Raw genomic sequence first — 16142 nt, 5'->3', positions numbered from 1 at the left:
CTTTGAGGCACACTATAGCTGGAGAAACCAATCCAAAATACATTTTCCGAGCAAACTTTTCTGCAGAAGAAAAGACAAGTGGTGAAGCAACACAGCCGTCCTTAGGCTGTTCGTGTGGCCGGAGGTGTAGAGGTGCTTTCTTCCCATGACTGGCCTGAATCCAGTTTCTATGTCCGATAAACTTGTGTTGCCAGGAGCAGCTGCACTGGCCTATTCCACCTGGGTTGCAGACCAGAGGTACATATACTGTACTGCCCCTCCAGGGGCTGGGGCAGGCAGTCCTTGACCGATTTATGAATAATGGACAATTCTTTAGTAAACTCCTTATAATAGTCAGTAAGCATAATAGTCAATAAGCATAGGATAAAACACATCAGACAGTGTCTTTGGGTGAGGCAAACCCCATACATTGGTTGGGCGGCCCATAACAACCTCATGGAGGGACAAACCCACTCCAGAATGTGCAATAGTGCTCATACAGAGTAAAAGTAAGGCATCCACCCAGCTTAAATTTCTACTTGCTCAAATTATGGATAATGTATTCTTAAGTGTGGCATTACAGCGTTCTACTAAACCTGCCACCTGTGGGTGATATATTGCATTAAACCTTTGCCTTCTGCCCAATGCCTGACATACCAGGTCCATTGCTTTATTCACAAAATGAAAACCATTTTCGCTCCATATTGCGCAGAGCAGACCAGATCTTGGAAAATATTCCTTAACAAGGGTTTTGGCTGTACTCGATGCAGTGTAAGGGAAATGCCTTTACCCATTTACTGTACATACAGACAATTACCAAAACATATTTGTATTTCTGACTGGTAGGCAATCTTACAAAGTCCATTTCTAGTGCCTCGAATGGTAAATCTGGGGACGAAAATGACCCTTTGGTGCTCCTTATGCCTTTCCAACATTGTGTATGGCACATATAATATTTTTACAAAACGCTATTGCTGCTTTGCGAATATTTGGGTTGTTCCAAAGTGTTAATAAATTGTTCATGCCATCCGACTCATGGGTTACTGATATCATATGTACATATTTGTTTTGGCACATTCATCTCCTCTTGTTTCTAATGTCCATCCAACATCCATCCTCAAAAACTGCATCACTCTACCATTGTATGAATTCCTGATGGGTAGCATCTGCTTGGATACTGAGTTTTGTCAAATTTATTTTCAAAAGTGGGATGGTCTCTTTGCATGGACAGGAAACAAGTGAGGGAATATGTGTTTTGGGCAGTTGTCTTTGCTATTGCGTCCGCAAACGCATTGCCTTTGCCTACTGTTACGCTCACCTGGTATCCACAGGGACGCCACCCTGCTGGGTTACTCGCTGGTATGCTTCTCAGCTTTGCCCTGATGTGGTCTGCGGGGAAGGTTCTGCCTGAAAATACAGGAGAACTGTGTTCAAGACTGACCGACTGGGGTAAGTATCCTCCCTCCACCCCGTATGATTTCAGTCCCTCTGGCGCCCTCGCCTCACCTTGTGGTAGAATTAGGCATACTCTCCGTCCTGCCTTTTTTTGCAGGGGTGCGTTGTCTTTCATGGGCGAGTGTGGTCCAGTTACTTCACTGACGCTGGCCCGTTTGATATTGTTCAGGTAGGTCTTGTTTCTGTTCTTTAGTTTTGTTGCTATCCTGCATGCCTTTCTTTGTTTAAAATCTCTTTTTTTCTCTCCCTTACGTATGCAGAGCTTCAGTGCGGCGAACTGGCTTGGTTGAGTCCTGCTGGTAAATGATGGCGCATTAAGAGCGCTATGATGTGGTAAGTAAGCGCTATGCGCAGCGCTGCAAAGTCTTGCCTTTGCTAAACTGTGTTTTCCTTCCTTGTAGGTCTTGGTGTTCTTCAGCGTGAGTGGAATGTCCGGAGTGGTGCCAGCCAAGAGGCGACCAGCCAGGTAAGCCTTTTGAGCAGTTCGTAATTTGTAAATGTCTCTACTGCTTTCTTTAATGTTGCCTCTATCTTCCTCTTTCAGGTCGTTCTGTCCGGGAGGCGTGCAGATTCGAGGAAGCTGTTCTCAGTAGCTGCGAGTGTTTAAAGATGAAGACTGCAGGTAAGATGATGCTGCTGCTAATGATGTTCCTTTTGTCTCCTTCCAGGTTCTGCTTCTCCGAGGTTCGAGGGAATAGCTGGACACGGTGAGCGTCACGTTGCAAGCTGCAAAGCGTGTTGTCTTGCTCGGGTGTGGTTTAAATGGCCCCAACAAAATAGTCTAGGTAAAGTAGTCCCTAGGCTACCACACCCAAAACACTAGACCGCATAGCTTGGTTCTTAGGAACCATGCTATGTGGATGCCTCCATGTTGGCTGACGATACAATAAAGTAGTTCCCAAGCACATTGTTTTTCATGGTGTATGAGCCTGGCGCCTATGGTGCCAGGACTGGCCCCATGAGGGCTTTTGAAGAGGACGGCAGGCTCTAGAGGCCCGAGTCCTGACTCCACCTAGCCAATGGGTTTGCCAGAGGGGGCTTTGGGTGAGGGTCGTGACACCTACGTGGTCAGTTATTTTCTTATGTGCACTGTATTTTATAATGGCAAGATGGTTTGGTAAGGCCAGTGAATTGAGCAATTTGTGAATAGGTTTGCCATGTTGAATTTTAATTCCATGGGAGGTAAGAAGGCTGAGTTCCATCCAGAGCCTTCCAAACTTATGGCCAACCCCAAATGCATACTGGCTATCATTGTAAATGTTCACTGCAAGTCCAGAGCTGAGCTTACATGCTCTGGTTAGTGGTATAATTTCAGCCGCTGCTGCATGCTGATTTCTTTTTTTTATAGGTTTCCACAACTGTTTTTAACATTTAAATGAAATTGTTAAGCTGAGCCATGCATCACATTTAGATAGAATTTTAAAAATTAGCCACCTACAAGAACTTTAAGAGTGCCCAATGTATTAACTACCCCTTTCCTGCTCCCCTCCTACACACCTCGCTTGTACTATACATGCCCATTGGCCAGTCAAATTGCAGACAATCGGACATCCAAAACAATCCAACACTTGCTTACAGCAACCACTCCAGGCACTGGACTTTACCGCTACAGACAAATCAAGCCAGGGCCCGCAGCCATAACCTTAAATACCAGCCAATTTAACCCATAAAACACACACCAAAATAACCGAAAACAAACAGTAGCATTGGACCGCACCCTTACTGAAACACAAGCCAATGCGTTCAACCACAACCTTAAATAAACACACACCCAACATAACAGACACTCATTAACAACAAACACCCCATGCATTGGGCCTCACCCTTACAGATGCAACAAGCCAGTTCACACAATGAACCCATCTGCAAACGCACGCACATGTTTCTGGACCTCTACCCTCACTAACCAACCCCGTCAACTTTCTTACAGAGCCAGGTGAGCGCCTGAAGACTGCCCCTGGGTGGTAGTGGTGTGTGGTATACATCAGCATAACATAAGCTGCGGTGGACGAGCCATCGGGTAGTTTGAAACAAGAGCCATCAACATATAAAATGCCATCAGGCTTTACTAACGGAACATCAGTCAAATCAACCCGTCCCTTCACTTCCTCGTCTGTTATTCATATAAATCACTTTGTAAGGATCACACGCTTAAGTTAAGAGATGAAGCTAGCTTTTCAGATGAGTCTGGACGTTAGACACTTAACCACATATATTCATCACTAGTTGATACAAATGCATGTTAATGCTTGAATTTAAAGAACACAAATAACACTGTTTGCAGGGAGGACTTGAATAGTGCATGAACCACATTATAAACCAATCTGACCAATATATAAATACCTGATCAGCAAAATAAAATGTACGATTGTATAGCTTTATTTACCTCCTCCAAAATGCAAAAACTACGAGCACCAGAATGAAAAGTTAGGTTAGCTACCCTTGACCTAACATTTCAATTTAGCAATCCAAATGCAATCAGATGACATTCATGACATTCATCTAGTGCTTGCATGGAATTATGGATTGTTTTATTTATTATGCATTTGCTGGGCGTTTATACAACAAGTAACTTGTGTTTCCAAGCGCCCACATGACAACGGGGAAGGAACATGGGATTGAAAAAGAATAGATACACTGGAAGATAAACACGAACCTACTATGCCTTGTGAGTATTCAGAACGTGCAAGAGCAGAGAGGGAAGAGGGGTGTGGTGGGGGTCCATGCTCGTGGGTGAGCAGCAGATGTAAGTGCCAAGAATAGTAAGTGCGAGGGAGTGTTGAGCTGCAATAAGCGGGGAAGTGCAGGCCTAAAATGGTGTAGGCCAGCGGGTGCCAAGGCAAATGCTATGTGTTAAGCAAAAGCTGAGGCGATTGGGTGTTGGATGCCAGAGCCCCCGGGGACACATGTGCCCTGGTCACCAATCACAGCGACTGTGAGGTTAGCAGAGGGAAGATGGGAGGGGGGAGGGAGGGAGTGAAAAGGAAAGTCCAGAAAAGCAGTCAAAATTTGAGGAGGTCCGGCTCAAGACAAAGAGGAAAGTGGAGGGTGTTCCACAAGAGGGAGCCTGCAGAAGCAAGAGATCGTCCTCCGGTCCTCCGGCCAGCAAAACATTTCAAACACAGAGTTGGTTCCAGAGGAATGTAGAGGTCTAGAGTGAGAATATTTAGTAATATCAAGTTGCAGATAGCGTGGTCCCCAGCACCAGATAGCCTTGTGGATGATGCAGAGGGATTTGAATGTAATCCGTGCAGCAACCGGGAGCGAGTGCATTTTTAGGGCAGGGGAGATGTCGTCCCTGGGCTTGAGGCCAAGGATACGTTTTGCTACCCTATTCTGGATTAGCTGGAGGGGTCATAGAGAGGAAGAGGGTAGATTCAAGAGAAGGCTATTGAAGTAGTCAAGCCTAGAGAGAACCAGAGGTCCGGTTACATTGAGCTTCTCGGGGAAAGTGAGAAAAGGAGAATTCCCTTGAAGGACCAGTTGAAAGTTGGACTTCTTGGCAATGTCCTGGATGTGACGGAGGAACGGTAGAGAGGAGTCTAAGATGACTCCAAGGTTTCTGTCTTCAGATGGGGAAGGGGGAGAGCCCATACAGGATGGCCTGAGTGAGGGGAAGAAAGAGGGAGCAGTGGTCCCAATCGGAAGGATCTCAGTCTTGCTGGCATTGAGGCAGAGATCATTGAAAGTGCACTAGGACAGGATACCAGATATGCAGTCCGGGATGATGGAAGAAGCAAGAAGAGTCAGCAGGAAGTTTGAAGAAGAGTTGAGTGTCAGCGTAGAACTGGAAATTGGAGGAGAAGGAGGAAATGGTGCATGCCAGCGGAGCAAGGTAAGTGTTAAAGAGCCAGGGGGAAAGGTTGGAGCCCTGGGTGACAAAGCAGGTAGCAAAGGAGGTAGGTGAGGAGAAGGTGCCCCGAATAACCTAGGGCGATCTGTTGGAAAAGAGAGTCAGCCAGTCCAGTGCCCGATCCGAGATACCCAGGGTATCATGGAGTTGTTTTATGAGGATAGAGTGATTGACCATGTCAAAGGCAGAGGAGAGATCAAGCAGAATGAGCACAGCTGGAGAATTGGAATCAAGGGATGAAAGCAGTTCTTCAAAGGTGTTCAGAAGAGCAGTTTGTGCCTCTGGATGCTCGCAATCCAGATTGATGGTCGTCTAGATCACCAACAAGTTCAGTGTGTGAGGTAAATTGGGGGGGGGGGATTTCCAGGAGCTTCCCAAGGAAGGCAGTGATACAAATAGGTGTAAGGAAATCATGGTGGCAACAAGTAAGACAGACGCACAAGTGATCACGGTTCAAGGGTGTTTTTTTTTTAACAATGAATGCTGTATGCAGGTTGGAAGAATGCCTAATCTAAACCTAAATCTAAAATGGGAGCAAGTGTCAACTATCAAGTGAAAAATAAGGAAGTCCTAGTGATGGTGTCAAATAAAAGGGCCTATACTAAGAAACCTATCACCAAACCTTACAACTAATACAAAAAGGGTGTGGAATAGTTTTCAAGAAAAGAAAGAAGTGTTCGAATGGATTGTGTCCTCTGACGTATTCCTCATCTTTGATATCCAGGTCCAGCTTTGGCTGCTTCAGAAACTTTTTGTCGGCAGAGGGCCGCCGTGCGTCGATAGCGTCGAGTTGATGTCCCTCGAAGGCCTCTGTCGAGGCTCACATCATCGGATGTACAAGTAGCACGCACGGCGCCCGTTAGCCTCAGTTCACTTTTTCCGCAGAATGTGTTGCTTCGGAGACTCGGCGCGCCTCGTTATTTTTATGTGCTACGCAGTTACGTTCTTCGTAAGAAAATCATCGAAGATCTCCTCATCAACCCCAACTACCACTCGCTCGGGGTTCAAGAAGTGCCACGAATGCAGTTCAAAGATGTCCATCACAGACCCGCATTGATCTTTCCTGTGGTGCTTGGGAGAAGACCACGACACGGAAGCCTGCAAGTGTCAGGCGATGAGTGGGAAAGCACTGCGAGAGAGGAAGGGGAAATTACAGGTGGGTCATAAAACTAAAAAAGCCGACCGATCCTCGACTGTCGAGTCTGGAGTTCATTCTCCTCGACGCAAGAATGAAGAAAAAAGGTTGAGATCCCAAAGTGGCTCTCGCCACTCGTCTTCGACGAGGAGATCTAAGAAGCGAGTTTCTTTTGATTTGGAACACTCTCCAGCAACAAAGGCTGTGATGGTGGGAGATGCATTTGATGCAAGACATCCTGTATACTAAAGTTGAAAATGTTGGTATTCAACTGAATGTCATGAAGAATTGCATTCATGAACATGTGGGCAGAATTTCACAAACCAACTAGAATCAAGGCTGCTGAGATAGATGTATTGGAGGACAATATGCACGCCATAATAAGGAACTTCATAGGAACAACAGCAATGCTCTCTTGGAATAGCAGGCTGCACGTTTTGTGGGTCCCCGTAGATTAACCTAGCATAGCATATGAGTATTTTGTTGATGGTCTGCGTAAGGAACTCATGGTGGCAACAGTGAAGACCGACACAAGTGATCACAGTTGAAGGGTTTTTATTGAACTATAAATGCAGGGTGGAAAAACGCCTCACCTAAATCAAAGATGGCAGCAAACTTCGGACATCAAATGAAAAATAAGCCAGTCCTAGTTGCGTTATGTCAAATAAAAGGGCCTATACAAAAAAATAACTATTGCCAAATCCTTAGAACTAATTACAGAACCAGAGTGTGGCATAGGGATTCAATAAAGAAAGAAGTGTTCACAAATAATAAGTCAGGATGTGATTGCCAGGGCTTTCCCGTCCCCAAGTTTTCAGCACAGGACAAGGTGGGTCTCCTGAGCACAGCACACGCTCAAGCTTTCCCAGCATGAGCAGACAGTTCTTCTTCGATGGTTAAGTGTCTTTCAACAAAAGTCTCTTGCCTCTGAAGGCCTGATGTATTCAACAAACCGTTCTGTTTCACATATACTTTGGGTAATAGCTTCACACCTGGGGCTCCTCTTTGGGGCTTAAACCCCTTGCAAATAGTATTAAACAAAAGAAAGTCCTTTTCCAAATGTACCTTTGGGGTGTACCCACCCCTGGATCTCCCTCCTTCGGGTTCGGACCCCTTTTGTACACCAGCCGCCCTACTTCGACTTCACTATGGCTTTTTCTTGGTTCAGCAATCTTAATGTCTTTTTAAACCGTTCTTCCCTTTCTTGGTGATGCTGGCTTCACCCCTGGGTTTCTCCTCTTCCGGGCGTAGCCCCCTCTTGAATGTTGGCTTTCCTCTGCCGGGTACACCCTGACTTGTATTTCAAGAACAATCTTCTCTGTCATTTTATCACAATGTCTTTTCAACAATTCACTGTGAACCTCCCTTTTCATGGGTTCACCTTTTGTCAATACAAAAATGTTCTCCTGAGGCATTGGCTTCTCCCCTTCTAGTCAGCACCCCTCTGCCGGGTTCACGCTTGTCAACACTGTTCTGTGGGACTTTAGACTTTGCCACTTTCCATTGGCATCTCTCTTTCGGGTTCACTCTTGCCAATTCTTGTCAACACACTGTTCATGCGCTAGTTTCACCAAGCGAGATTCATCTCCCTTTTGCTTTTCATTATTCTGTCGGTCAAAGACTCAACGGAGCAGAGGATTTTACAAGACCCCTGTATGACCACTTTGACCTCTTTTTGCCTCTTCCCAAGGGCTTCTGGATACGGTAGTTTCTACCATTGGGCAATCGCCCATAATTTCCTGCTAGAGCACCCACGTGGTGCTGGCCTCCTCTGTTACTGGGTTGTCCCCTTCTCCATCAATCGTATCTTTAAACCTTTCAAATTAGCTGTTGGCTACCTTTCGTTCAACACAGTTCGGTTTCCTATCGATTATCCCCTCGCTTCACTGGCTGTGATGAACCACTTGCCTTTCTTCTTCGCGTCAAGGTTGGTACCATGGAGATCTGCGTCTCTCCCCGGCTTGGTTCTCGGTGGAGGACGGTCTCATGTACTGTAGACATCTGCTGCAACACACCCTGGCTATTGAGTCTTAAAATGCCTTCTGCAGCGGTTTCACTGGCCTTGGTTGGAATGGGCAAGGTCACTTCTCTCCTTTTCACCCTTTCGGTTTGTGCTTTCTTTCTTCTCCTCTTGAACTGTCGTGCTGAGTTAGCTCTTACGTCTTACCGTCTGCCTTGCTCATCCTGTGCTTTTGTGCTCCACCTTTTATCCCTGTGCAGAAGGGAAAGGGCTGTCTGGTGTGTGTGATTCTGGTCAATTGCCTGACTTTGCCTGACCCTTGTATTAGGACATGTCAGGTAAATGGCTCTCGTGTTAATCTGTTGTCTTTTTTGGTGTGCAACAGTGTTCATATTGGAAAGGGGGGCAGTTGAGTGTCCAATGTAGTCGGATACGAAAGAGGGATTAATAGAAGGGGAATACCGCGTCTCAACCGTCTGTTCCCGTTCCACTCCCCGGGGCCCTCCATCCAGGCGATCCTCCCTCACTGGTCCACCCCAGGAACTGGTTCCAATAGCAATGGCTGTGTCCTGGCCACCTGGATGACAGATCCCTGGGAGAATATCCCAGGGGTAACGTGCTCGCCTTGGAAGCAAGACAACCCAGGTTCGATCCACGGGTCTGCGCTTAGAAACCTCGGGTATTTAGCACGTATCATATCATATACTATCTAGTTCGGGAGACACCTTCAGGTTTCTCACATCCGAGAAAAAGCTACAGTGGGGTGGTGCCTGTCGGAGCTTTTCTTAATTGAGCCCTGGGCATGTTCCCCCTTGCCTGGAGATTGTCCCACTAATTATTGATCTTGGGGATTATCAGCCTGGGGCAAAGATGCAGTTTGGAGAGCAGCTCAGAAGCCGGTTGAGGTGTGCTTCAGTCAGTTTCTCCCCCGACTTTATACCAGGGCGTGCAGAGAGCGCAACATCCTTTGGAGAAATGGATGAGCCAGCATGCTTGGATGGAAGGACATTGCTGTAAGGGGGTCCACTCATGACTACAAGATACATATTTTATTTAAGGTACTAGCTGTAGCAGTGCAAAGGTTTTTGCAACCTTTCAAAACAAGGGAATGTGCTTTTAGCATGGAGTCCGGGGTCCCGTGCGGTAGGAATACGTTATTTAGGTAGGTTATTGGTGTTATGTCCAACTTTATTCCCAAAATACAGTTCATTATGACATTCATGAACATTCTGAAGACTGACTAACATAAATTTTATATATAATTAACTACAGCTGTGAAAAATGACATTCAATAAAAAATAGGTTATTTTTTATTTATTTTTTAATAGTGGTCAAAAGAGAAGCAGACGAAACAGAAATGTTACTGCAATACACCAAGATTATCAGAGAAGCCATTGGAGAAAGCAGTGTGCTAGAGCGGATAGCTCCAGGAGAAGATGGACTCAAAGATGCAGTAAAAGAGGTACAGTGTAATGCATTATCAAGCCGTGTATTGTTTAGCATTACTCTAGATACACTGAACGGCTCAATGGTACAGGTAAAAATTTCAATAACCGAATTACAAGCACTTTTTACCGCACTGCCATATTACAGAACTGGAATAAAGTATTAGGAAGTACCTCCCGCACCTATATTGTGCAGGAGGTACTTCCTCATACACCTCCATGCTTATAAAGACGCCCAATGTTCTTGCCGGTCAGGTATGTACTTTTTTTTTTTTTTTTTACTAATTTGGGTAGCACAAAATGTAACTACCTTCTGACAATATTTAGGCCAAAAGAAAGAGAAAATATAAATCCTTGTTGAAAGATACTGGAGTGTTAACAGTACCCAGAGGAGTGAGATGGCTAGAAAAGCCGCCTTAAAGAGATTGGACCCTAGATTCTACAAACAATGTAATCTTTGAATTGGCGCAGATTGATCGCGTGACAGGTGCGTGGAAAAGGGAGTGTGGCTTGAGCTCACTCCTGTGTTAAGTTCGAGGGGGCACAGAGCCTGCATGGAAAGCAGAATATGAGGAGAGGATTAAAGGTATAGAGCTAAGGTGTGGGGGCAAAAGGAGTTGGTCGTCCTATGCCCCGTGCTGGGTTGTGCTGCAGTAATTGAACCCCTCTGTTTAGGGGTCTCTTTAGGGAGTCTCCAATCTTTAAGATTCTACTTTAAAGACGCCACTAATGCCCGCCATTGCAGTGACTGCACAAGCATTTTAGATTGCTGTGTCCTGACTGTTTATACTGTTTTATTTGTCCCACCTTGCAGACTTGGAGAGGCTCTGGTATGTTCGAAGACCACTTGGTAGTGGTAGTTGGTTCTGTCATGTTCTGCTTTGCTCTGTTTGTGCTTGGCTGTTTTATGACTGACAAAGTGACACTGTTCTGCTACACCTTGTCGCTGTTTATGGTAATTAGGTGATGAAAAGGAAAGCTACAATGTGGTTGCGTGGGCCAACTAATTGGAAGAAAAGAAGGAAGCCACTTGGGTCCTCGGTGCCAGGGAGGAGATGAAATGTAAACCTCATTTATTTATTTTAGTGTTGATTATATATCGCTTTTATCAAACAATCACAGTACATCAACATTGAACAGATGAGGGAAAATCCAGCATGATCAGAGTATTCTCCAGCATGGGGTCTGGCATGGATTCACATGCTCATGAATATTCCCCGTCGTCAGGCCGGGAATCCTCGGTAAAGAAAAAAACTGTATCAGTTTTGTTTCTGATCTATCTTTCTTAGTAGCAACCAATCACTGATCTCTGGGTCATACTGCCCCCAGCCAATGACTGCCTTCTACCTAAGCCCCTCCCCTGGCAGCCATCCTCAGATTTTTACCGCACGTTCAAGTGTTGGGAGTCCTTGTGTTTTAGCTCTCAAGCTTTTACTGGGTTTTTGCGCTTTTTTCAGGGGATTCTTCTCATTTTTTCGGTTAATGGAGCCTCAAGCTCCACCGTTTCTACGCCCCTCAAGGGTGAAGTTTTCGTCGAGTTACGCTTCTTGGAGGATTCCAGAAGATCTGTGGCCTAACTCAAAGGACATGACCCAGGACAAGGGAAGCTCGACGCCCGGATCCAAGCTGTTCAGGAGCTGCCCAGGATGCGGATTGCAAAATGTTTTCAAGGAGGACGAGCATTCGAGATGCCTCTACTGCCTTCATTAGGACAAGACGCACTTGGAGAAGGACTGTGCGTTCTGCAAGAACCTGTCGGAATGGACCAAGCAAGATCGTTGTTCCCGCCTCGCCGCCTGGCTGGAGAAGGGCACAGCAGGTGAGAAGGCGAAGAAAAAGTCAGAGCGGTCTTCTAAGTCCTGTGAGGGCGCCCCGGCGACGGGGGTCCAACAGAAGGCCAAGCACCGTGAGTCCGCGGGCACCGGGAGCGCCGAAAGGTCAGGCTCCTCGGCTGCTAGGCAGGGCACGACTTCCCCGGCACGATCAACCACGAGCCAGCGCTCTGGTTCGTGGAAGAGGAAGTCCGAGAACCCGGGTAAGCTTCTGGAGAGGCCCCGGTCGATCTCGAAGGGAGCCGAGGTGGAGCGAGGCGACGACCCTCCCCCCCCCACAAGCAAAGGCCCAGGACGCACATAAGGTGGTGAGGGCCTTGATCCACCCGGCAAAGGCCTTTATCGTGGTTGTTGCAGCGGCCCTGGTGGAGCCGGCAGAGACTACGCCAGTGGAGGCGGCCTCGGGGCCCAGAGTTTCCCTGCCACCACAAAGGGAATCCTCTTTCCAGACGGGCGTTAAGACCCCCGTGAAGACCCCAGCGGAAAAAGAGGGGAGGGGCGGTGGCCATTATGGACTCAGATTCAGCCTATGAGGAGGATCCGGTGGAAACCGTGGAAGGCCTCAACGAGAGGTTCGAGAAGGTTCGATCCCAGGGGAAGGTTCCGCTGATGTGATCGAAGATGGCGACGACGAGGGCCCAGTGGAGCAGCCATCCCGTCCGTCGCAGCCATTAACCGAGCCCCAGGATAGCTCGGCAGCCATTTGGTTGGCGATCCAATCCTTATGTACTGAGATAAGGATGAGGTTACCACGGACCCAGACGGAGGATCCAGAACCAGGCCCGTCGGGAAGCCCTCCGAACAAGTGGAGGAGGGTCCACCCTGCTCCGCCCTTCGTGCCCGTGAGGCCTGTGGACCCCTCATCCCCCTCGCCGGACCCTCGGGACGATACGGCGACGGATACAGCGACGGGGACAGACGACGACGGCGATGACACAACGGACATCCCACATCAACCCCCCCCCCCCTCGGGCCTCTCCGCCAGACGAAATTGGCTCTTTTCACGTCATGATAGCCAGGGCATCCAAGCTCTTCCAGCTCTGCCCTGAGGAACAGAAAAAGGAGGGTTTTCTTTACCAACGACGAGAGGCCAAGAGAAAGACGGTCCTCGCGGTGCTGTTGCTCGACGACATCTGGGACGAGGGGCTGGCTATCCTCAAGAACCCTTCCACGACACCCGCCAAGAGGGACAGGTACGAGAAGAAGTACCGGGTCCCTGATGCCGCCCCCTTGTGCCTCAGGGCCCAGCCCACGCCGGACTCTGTCGTCTCGGTAGTGGCCAAGAACAGACAGCGAGGGCAAGAAGTTAGACTCCATGGGACGACGAGTCATCTCGTCGGTGGCGACGAGGATTAAGGCGACCAATGCCTTAGGGATTGTGGCCTGTTACGACAGGGAGCTTTGGTTCAAGATAACTCCTCTGCTAGACTTCCTACCGGACGACAATAGGGCGGCGGCCCTACAGATTCTGCAGGAAGGTGAGGTGGCGTCTGATCACGCCATAACGGTGGCAACGGACATTGCCGATACCGGATTTCGCCAACTAGGCAACGGGGTTTGCCTCGACGACGAGGATGGCTCAAGGCGACGGACTTTCACCAGGACGTCCAGACCAGAGTGTTGGACATGCCGTTCAACGGCAACAACCTGTTTGGAAAGACGGTGGATGAGTCCCTTCAGGCCATCAAGACAGACACGGAAACAGCCCGGGCCCTAGGAGTCCTTCAGCAATGGCGGCCCTTTCGGAGCGCTGGAGGCAGACAGGGAGCCTCCAAGGGATCCAGCGGTGGCTTTTCTACTTACCGCCAGGCGGCCCGCTCTTCGTCCCAGGAGGCCTACAGAGGCCGCGGCAAGCAAGGAGGGTCTCACCGCCGTCGGCAAGTAGGCCAAGGCGGCAAGGCCTCTTCCCGCTTGACTGAACCGGCTGTAGCGTTGGGCCTCCACCGAAGCATCCCGGTGGGAGGCCGGCTGACGAAGTTTGTCAGCGTGTGGGAGTCCATCTCCACCAACCGTTGGGTGCTGGACACCCTGGCCCGCGGATACTCGCTGGAATTTCAAAAGAAGTGTCCTTGCATTCCTCCCGTGGCCAGGAAGGAGAATCACGTCCCTCAACTGCTGTTGGAGGTAAGGGCGATGCTCAAGAAGGGTGCCATGGAGCTCGTCCCCAAGAGGCCCCGGGGACTCAAGATACTTCCTCGTCAGAAAGAAGACAGGCGGTTGGCGCCCCATCCTGGTCCTGCGTCGGTTGAACAAGTACATCAAGGCACAGAAATTCAGGATGGACACCCTCCAGCACGTGCTGGGACAGCTGGAGGAGAGCGACTTCCTATCGTCACTGGACCTGGAGGATGCTTACTTCCACATCCCCATTCTAAAAGAGCACAGAAAGTTCCTCGGATTCGTAGTCCAGGGGCGTCACTACCAATTCAGAGCCCTGCCGTTCGGATTAAAGTCGGCACCCAGGGTGTTCACCAAGTGCCTCGCACCTGTGGCGGCGCGGCTGCGCCTGCAAGGGATCCACGTCTACCCCTACCTGGACGATTGGCTAATCCGTGCAAGGTCAAGAGAACTCGCCATCGAACACACAGCGAGGACCGTCCGCCTGCTCATGGAGCTGGGATTCGCCATCAACTACCCCAAATCCCATCTGGTCCCGTCGCAGGTGGCACTGTTTCTGGGAGCAAAGCTCGATACAGTGAAGCGATTGGCATCTCCGTCAGAAGAAAGGACGAAGGCCATTTTGGGCAAGGTGCAGCGCCTGTTAGCCACGGATGTGGCCAGAGTGAGGTCCATCAAGTCCCTCCTCGGAATGATGTCCTCATGCATCTACTTGGTGCCCCTTTGCAGACTTCAGATGCGTCTGCTGCAAGACTTCCTCGACGCCCACTGGATTCAAGCGGCGGGCAGCTTCGAAGACAGGATCCCGCTCGATGAGGAGTTCCGTCGGGCGATTCTATGCTGGGGTGCCTGTGCGCACCTTGTGGCAGGCATGGACTTTCAGGCCCCGGCATATCAGGAGACGGTAACGACGGATGCCTCCCTTGAGGGATGGGGGGCCCACACCGGAGATCTCCACGCAAGAGGCCTCTGGCACCCGGAGGAAAGGTCTCTTCACATCAACATCCTGGAGCTACGAGCCGTGTTCTGGGCGCTCAAATCGTTCCTTCCGTCCCTCAAGGACAAAGTGGTGAGGATCTTCACCGACCACACCACCATGATTTTCTACATCCGGAAGCAGGGAGGCACCAGATCCGCAGCCCTACCCAAGAAGGCCCAGGATCTGTGGCACTGGGCCGTCGCCCAGGGGATGTTTCTGGTTCCCTTCCACCTGGCAGGAATAAAAAACACCGTCGCCGACTCACTCAGCAGGGAGCTGCGCTCGTGCCACGAGTGGGAACTACACCAGGACCAGGTGGATCGGCTCTTTCAACGGTGGGGCAAACCCCAGATCAACCTGTTTGCAACGGCGACGAACTCCAAGTGCCAGAGGTTCGCCAGCAGGTTCGCACAACCGAGGAGCATGGGCGATGCTTTCTCGTTCCCTTGGGACGGCCTGTTCCTGTACGCGTTCTCTCCGTTGCCGTTGCTGCTCCGTCTCATCAACCAGCTCAAGAGGTCCAGGTGCAGGATGATCCTCGTTGCACTGGCGTGGCCGAGACCGATCTGGTTCCCGGACCTTCTGGACTTGTCAGCGTCCCCACCTATCAAGCTGGCGACTGACGCAGATCTTCTCTCCAGAGAAGGAGGCGCCAATCTCCATCACGACCCGGAGACGCTGAACTTGCAGGCTTGGCTCCTGCAGCACTAGAGTTTGGAGGATACGATATTCCGGCTGACTGCAGAGAGGTTCTTGCAAAAGCCAGGGCGTCCTCAACTCTCAAATGCTATGGACATAAGTGGAAGAGGTTCTGTCTGGTGCCGTGCACAGAAGATTAACCGTCTGCGGATTACAGCCCCTCAAGTGTTGCCGTACCTACTGTCGCTGGCCAAAGCTGGACTGGCTCACGCCTCCATCAAGATACATCTGGCTGCCATTTCCCGATACACCAGAACTACAGGACGGGCGTCCTTGTGGTCTCATCTTCTGGTGAAGGAATTTATGAAGGGAAGGCCCCTGCCCTGGCGTGGGAGCTCAACGTGGTGCTGACCAGGCTCATGGGTGCCCCATTCGAGCCTATCATTCGGCGCCGTTGAAGTTCCTGTCGTGGAAGACAGCATTTCTTGTGGCCATCACCTCCGCACGACGAGTGGGAGAGATCCAGGACCTATCTTGCAAGGCCCCATACTTGGCTTTTCACGACACAAGGGTGGTGCTGAGGACGCACCCCTCCTTTATGCCCAAGGTGCCGTCGGACTTCCACCTCAACGAGCCCTTGGTGTTGCCAGTTTTCTTCCCGTCGCCTTCGTCTCCGGCCGAGAGGACTTTGCACTCGCTGGATGTGGCTAGAGCGCTGAAGTCCCTACGTGTACCGCACAAAGAGTT

The 16142-nt window shown here is 49.6% G+C and overlaps 1 protein-coding gene across 2 annotated transcripts in view; it reads left to right on the top strand.

Moving 5' to 3' along the window:
* ZBTB40 (zinc finger and BTB domain containing 40) overlaps positions 1-16142 on the top strand; it is a 948694-nt gene that overhangs the window by 318602 nt on the left and 613950 nt on the right. For both annotated transcript variants that reach the window (XM_069610881.1, XM_069610880.1), the window contains exon 7: positions 9711-9844. In XM_069610881.1, the coding sequence (XP_069466982.1) occupies positions 9711-9844 (134 nt within the window). The remainder of the gene's footprint in view (positions 1-9710; positions 9845-16142) is intronic.

Source organism: Ambystoma mexicanum, chromosome 8 (genome assembly GCF_040938575.1).
Source record: "Ambystoma mexicanum isolate Mex_15411 chromosome 8, UKY_AmexF1_1, whole genome shotgun sequence".
Lineage (NCBI taxonomy): Eukaryota > Metazoa > Chordata > Amphibia > Caudata > Ambystomatidae > Ambystoma > Ambystoma mexicanum.
Note: the sequence above shows the minus strand (reverse complement) of the source record. Positions and strands in the feature narration are given on the sequence as shown.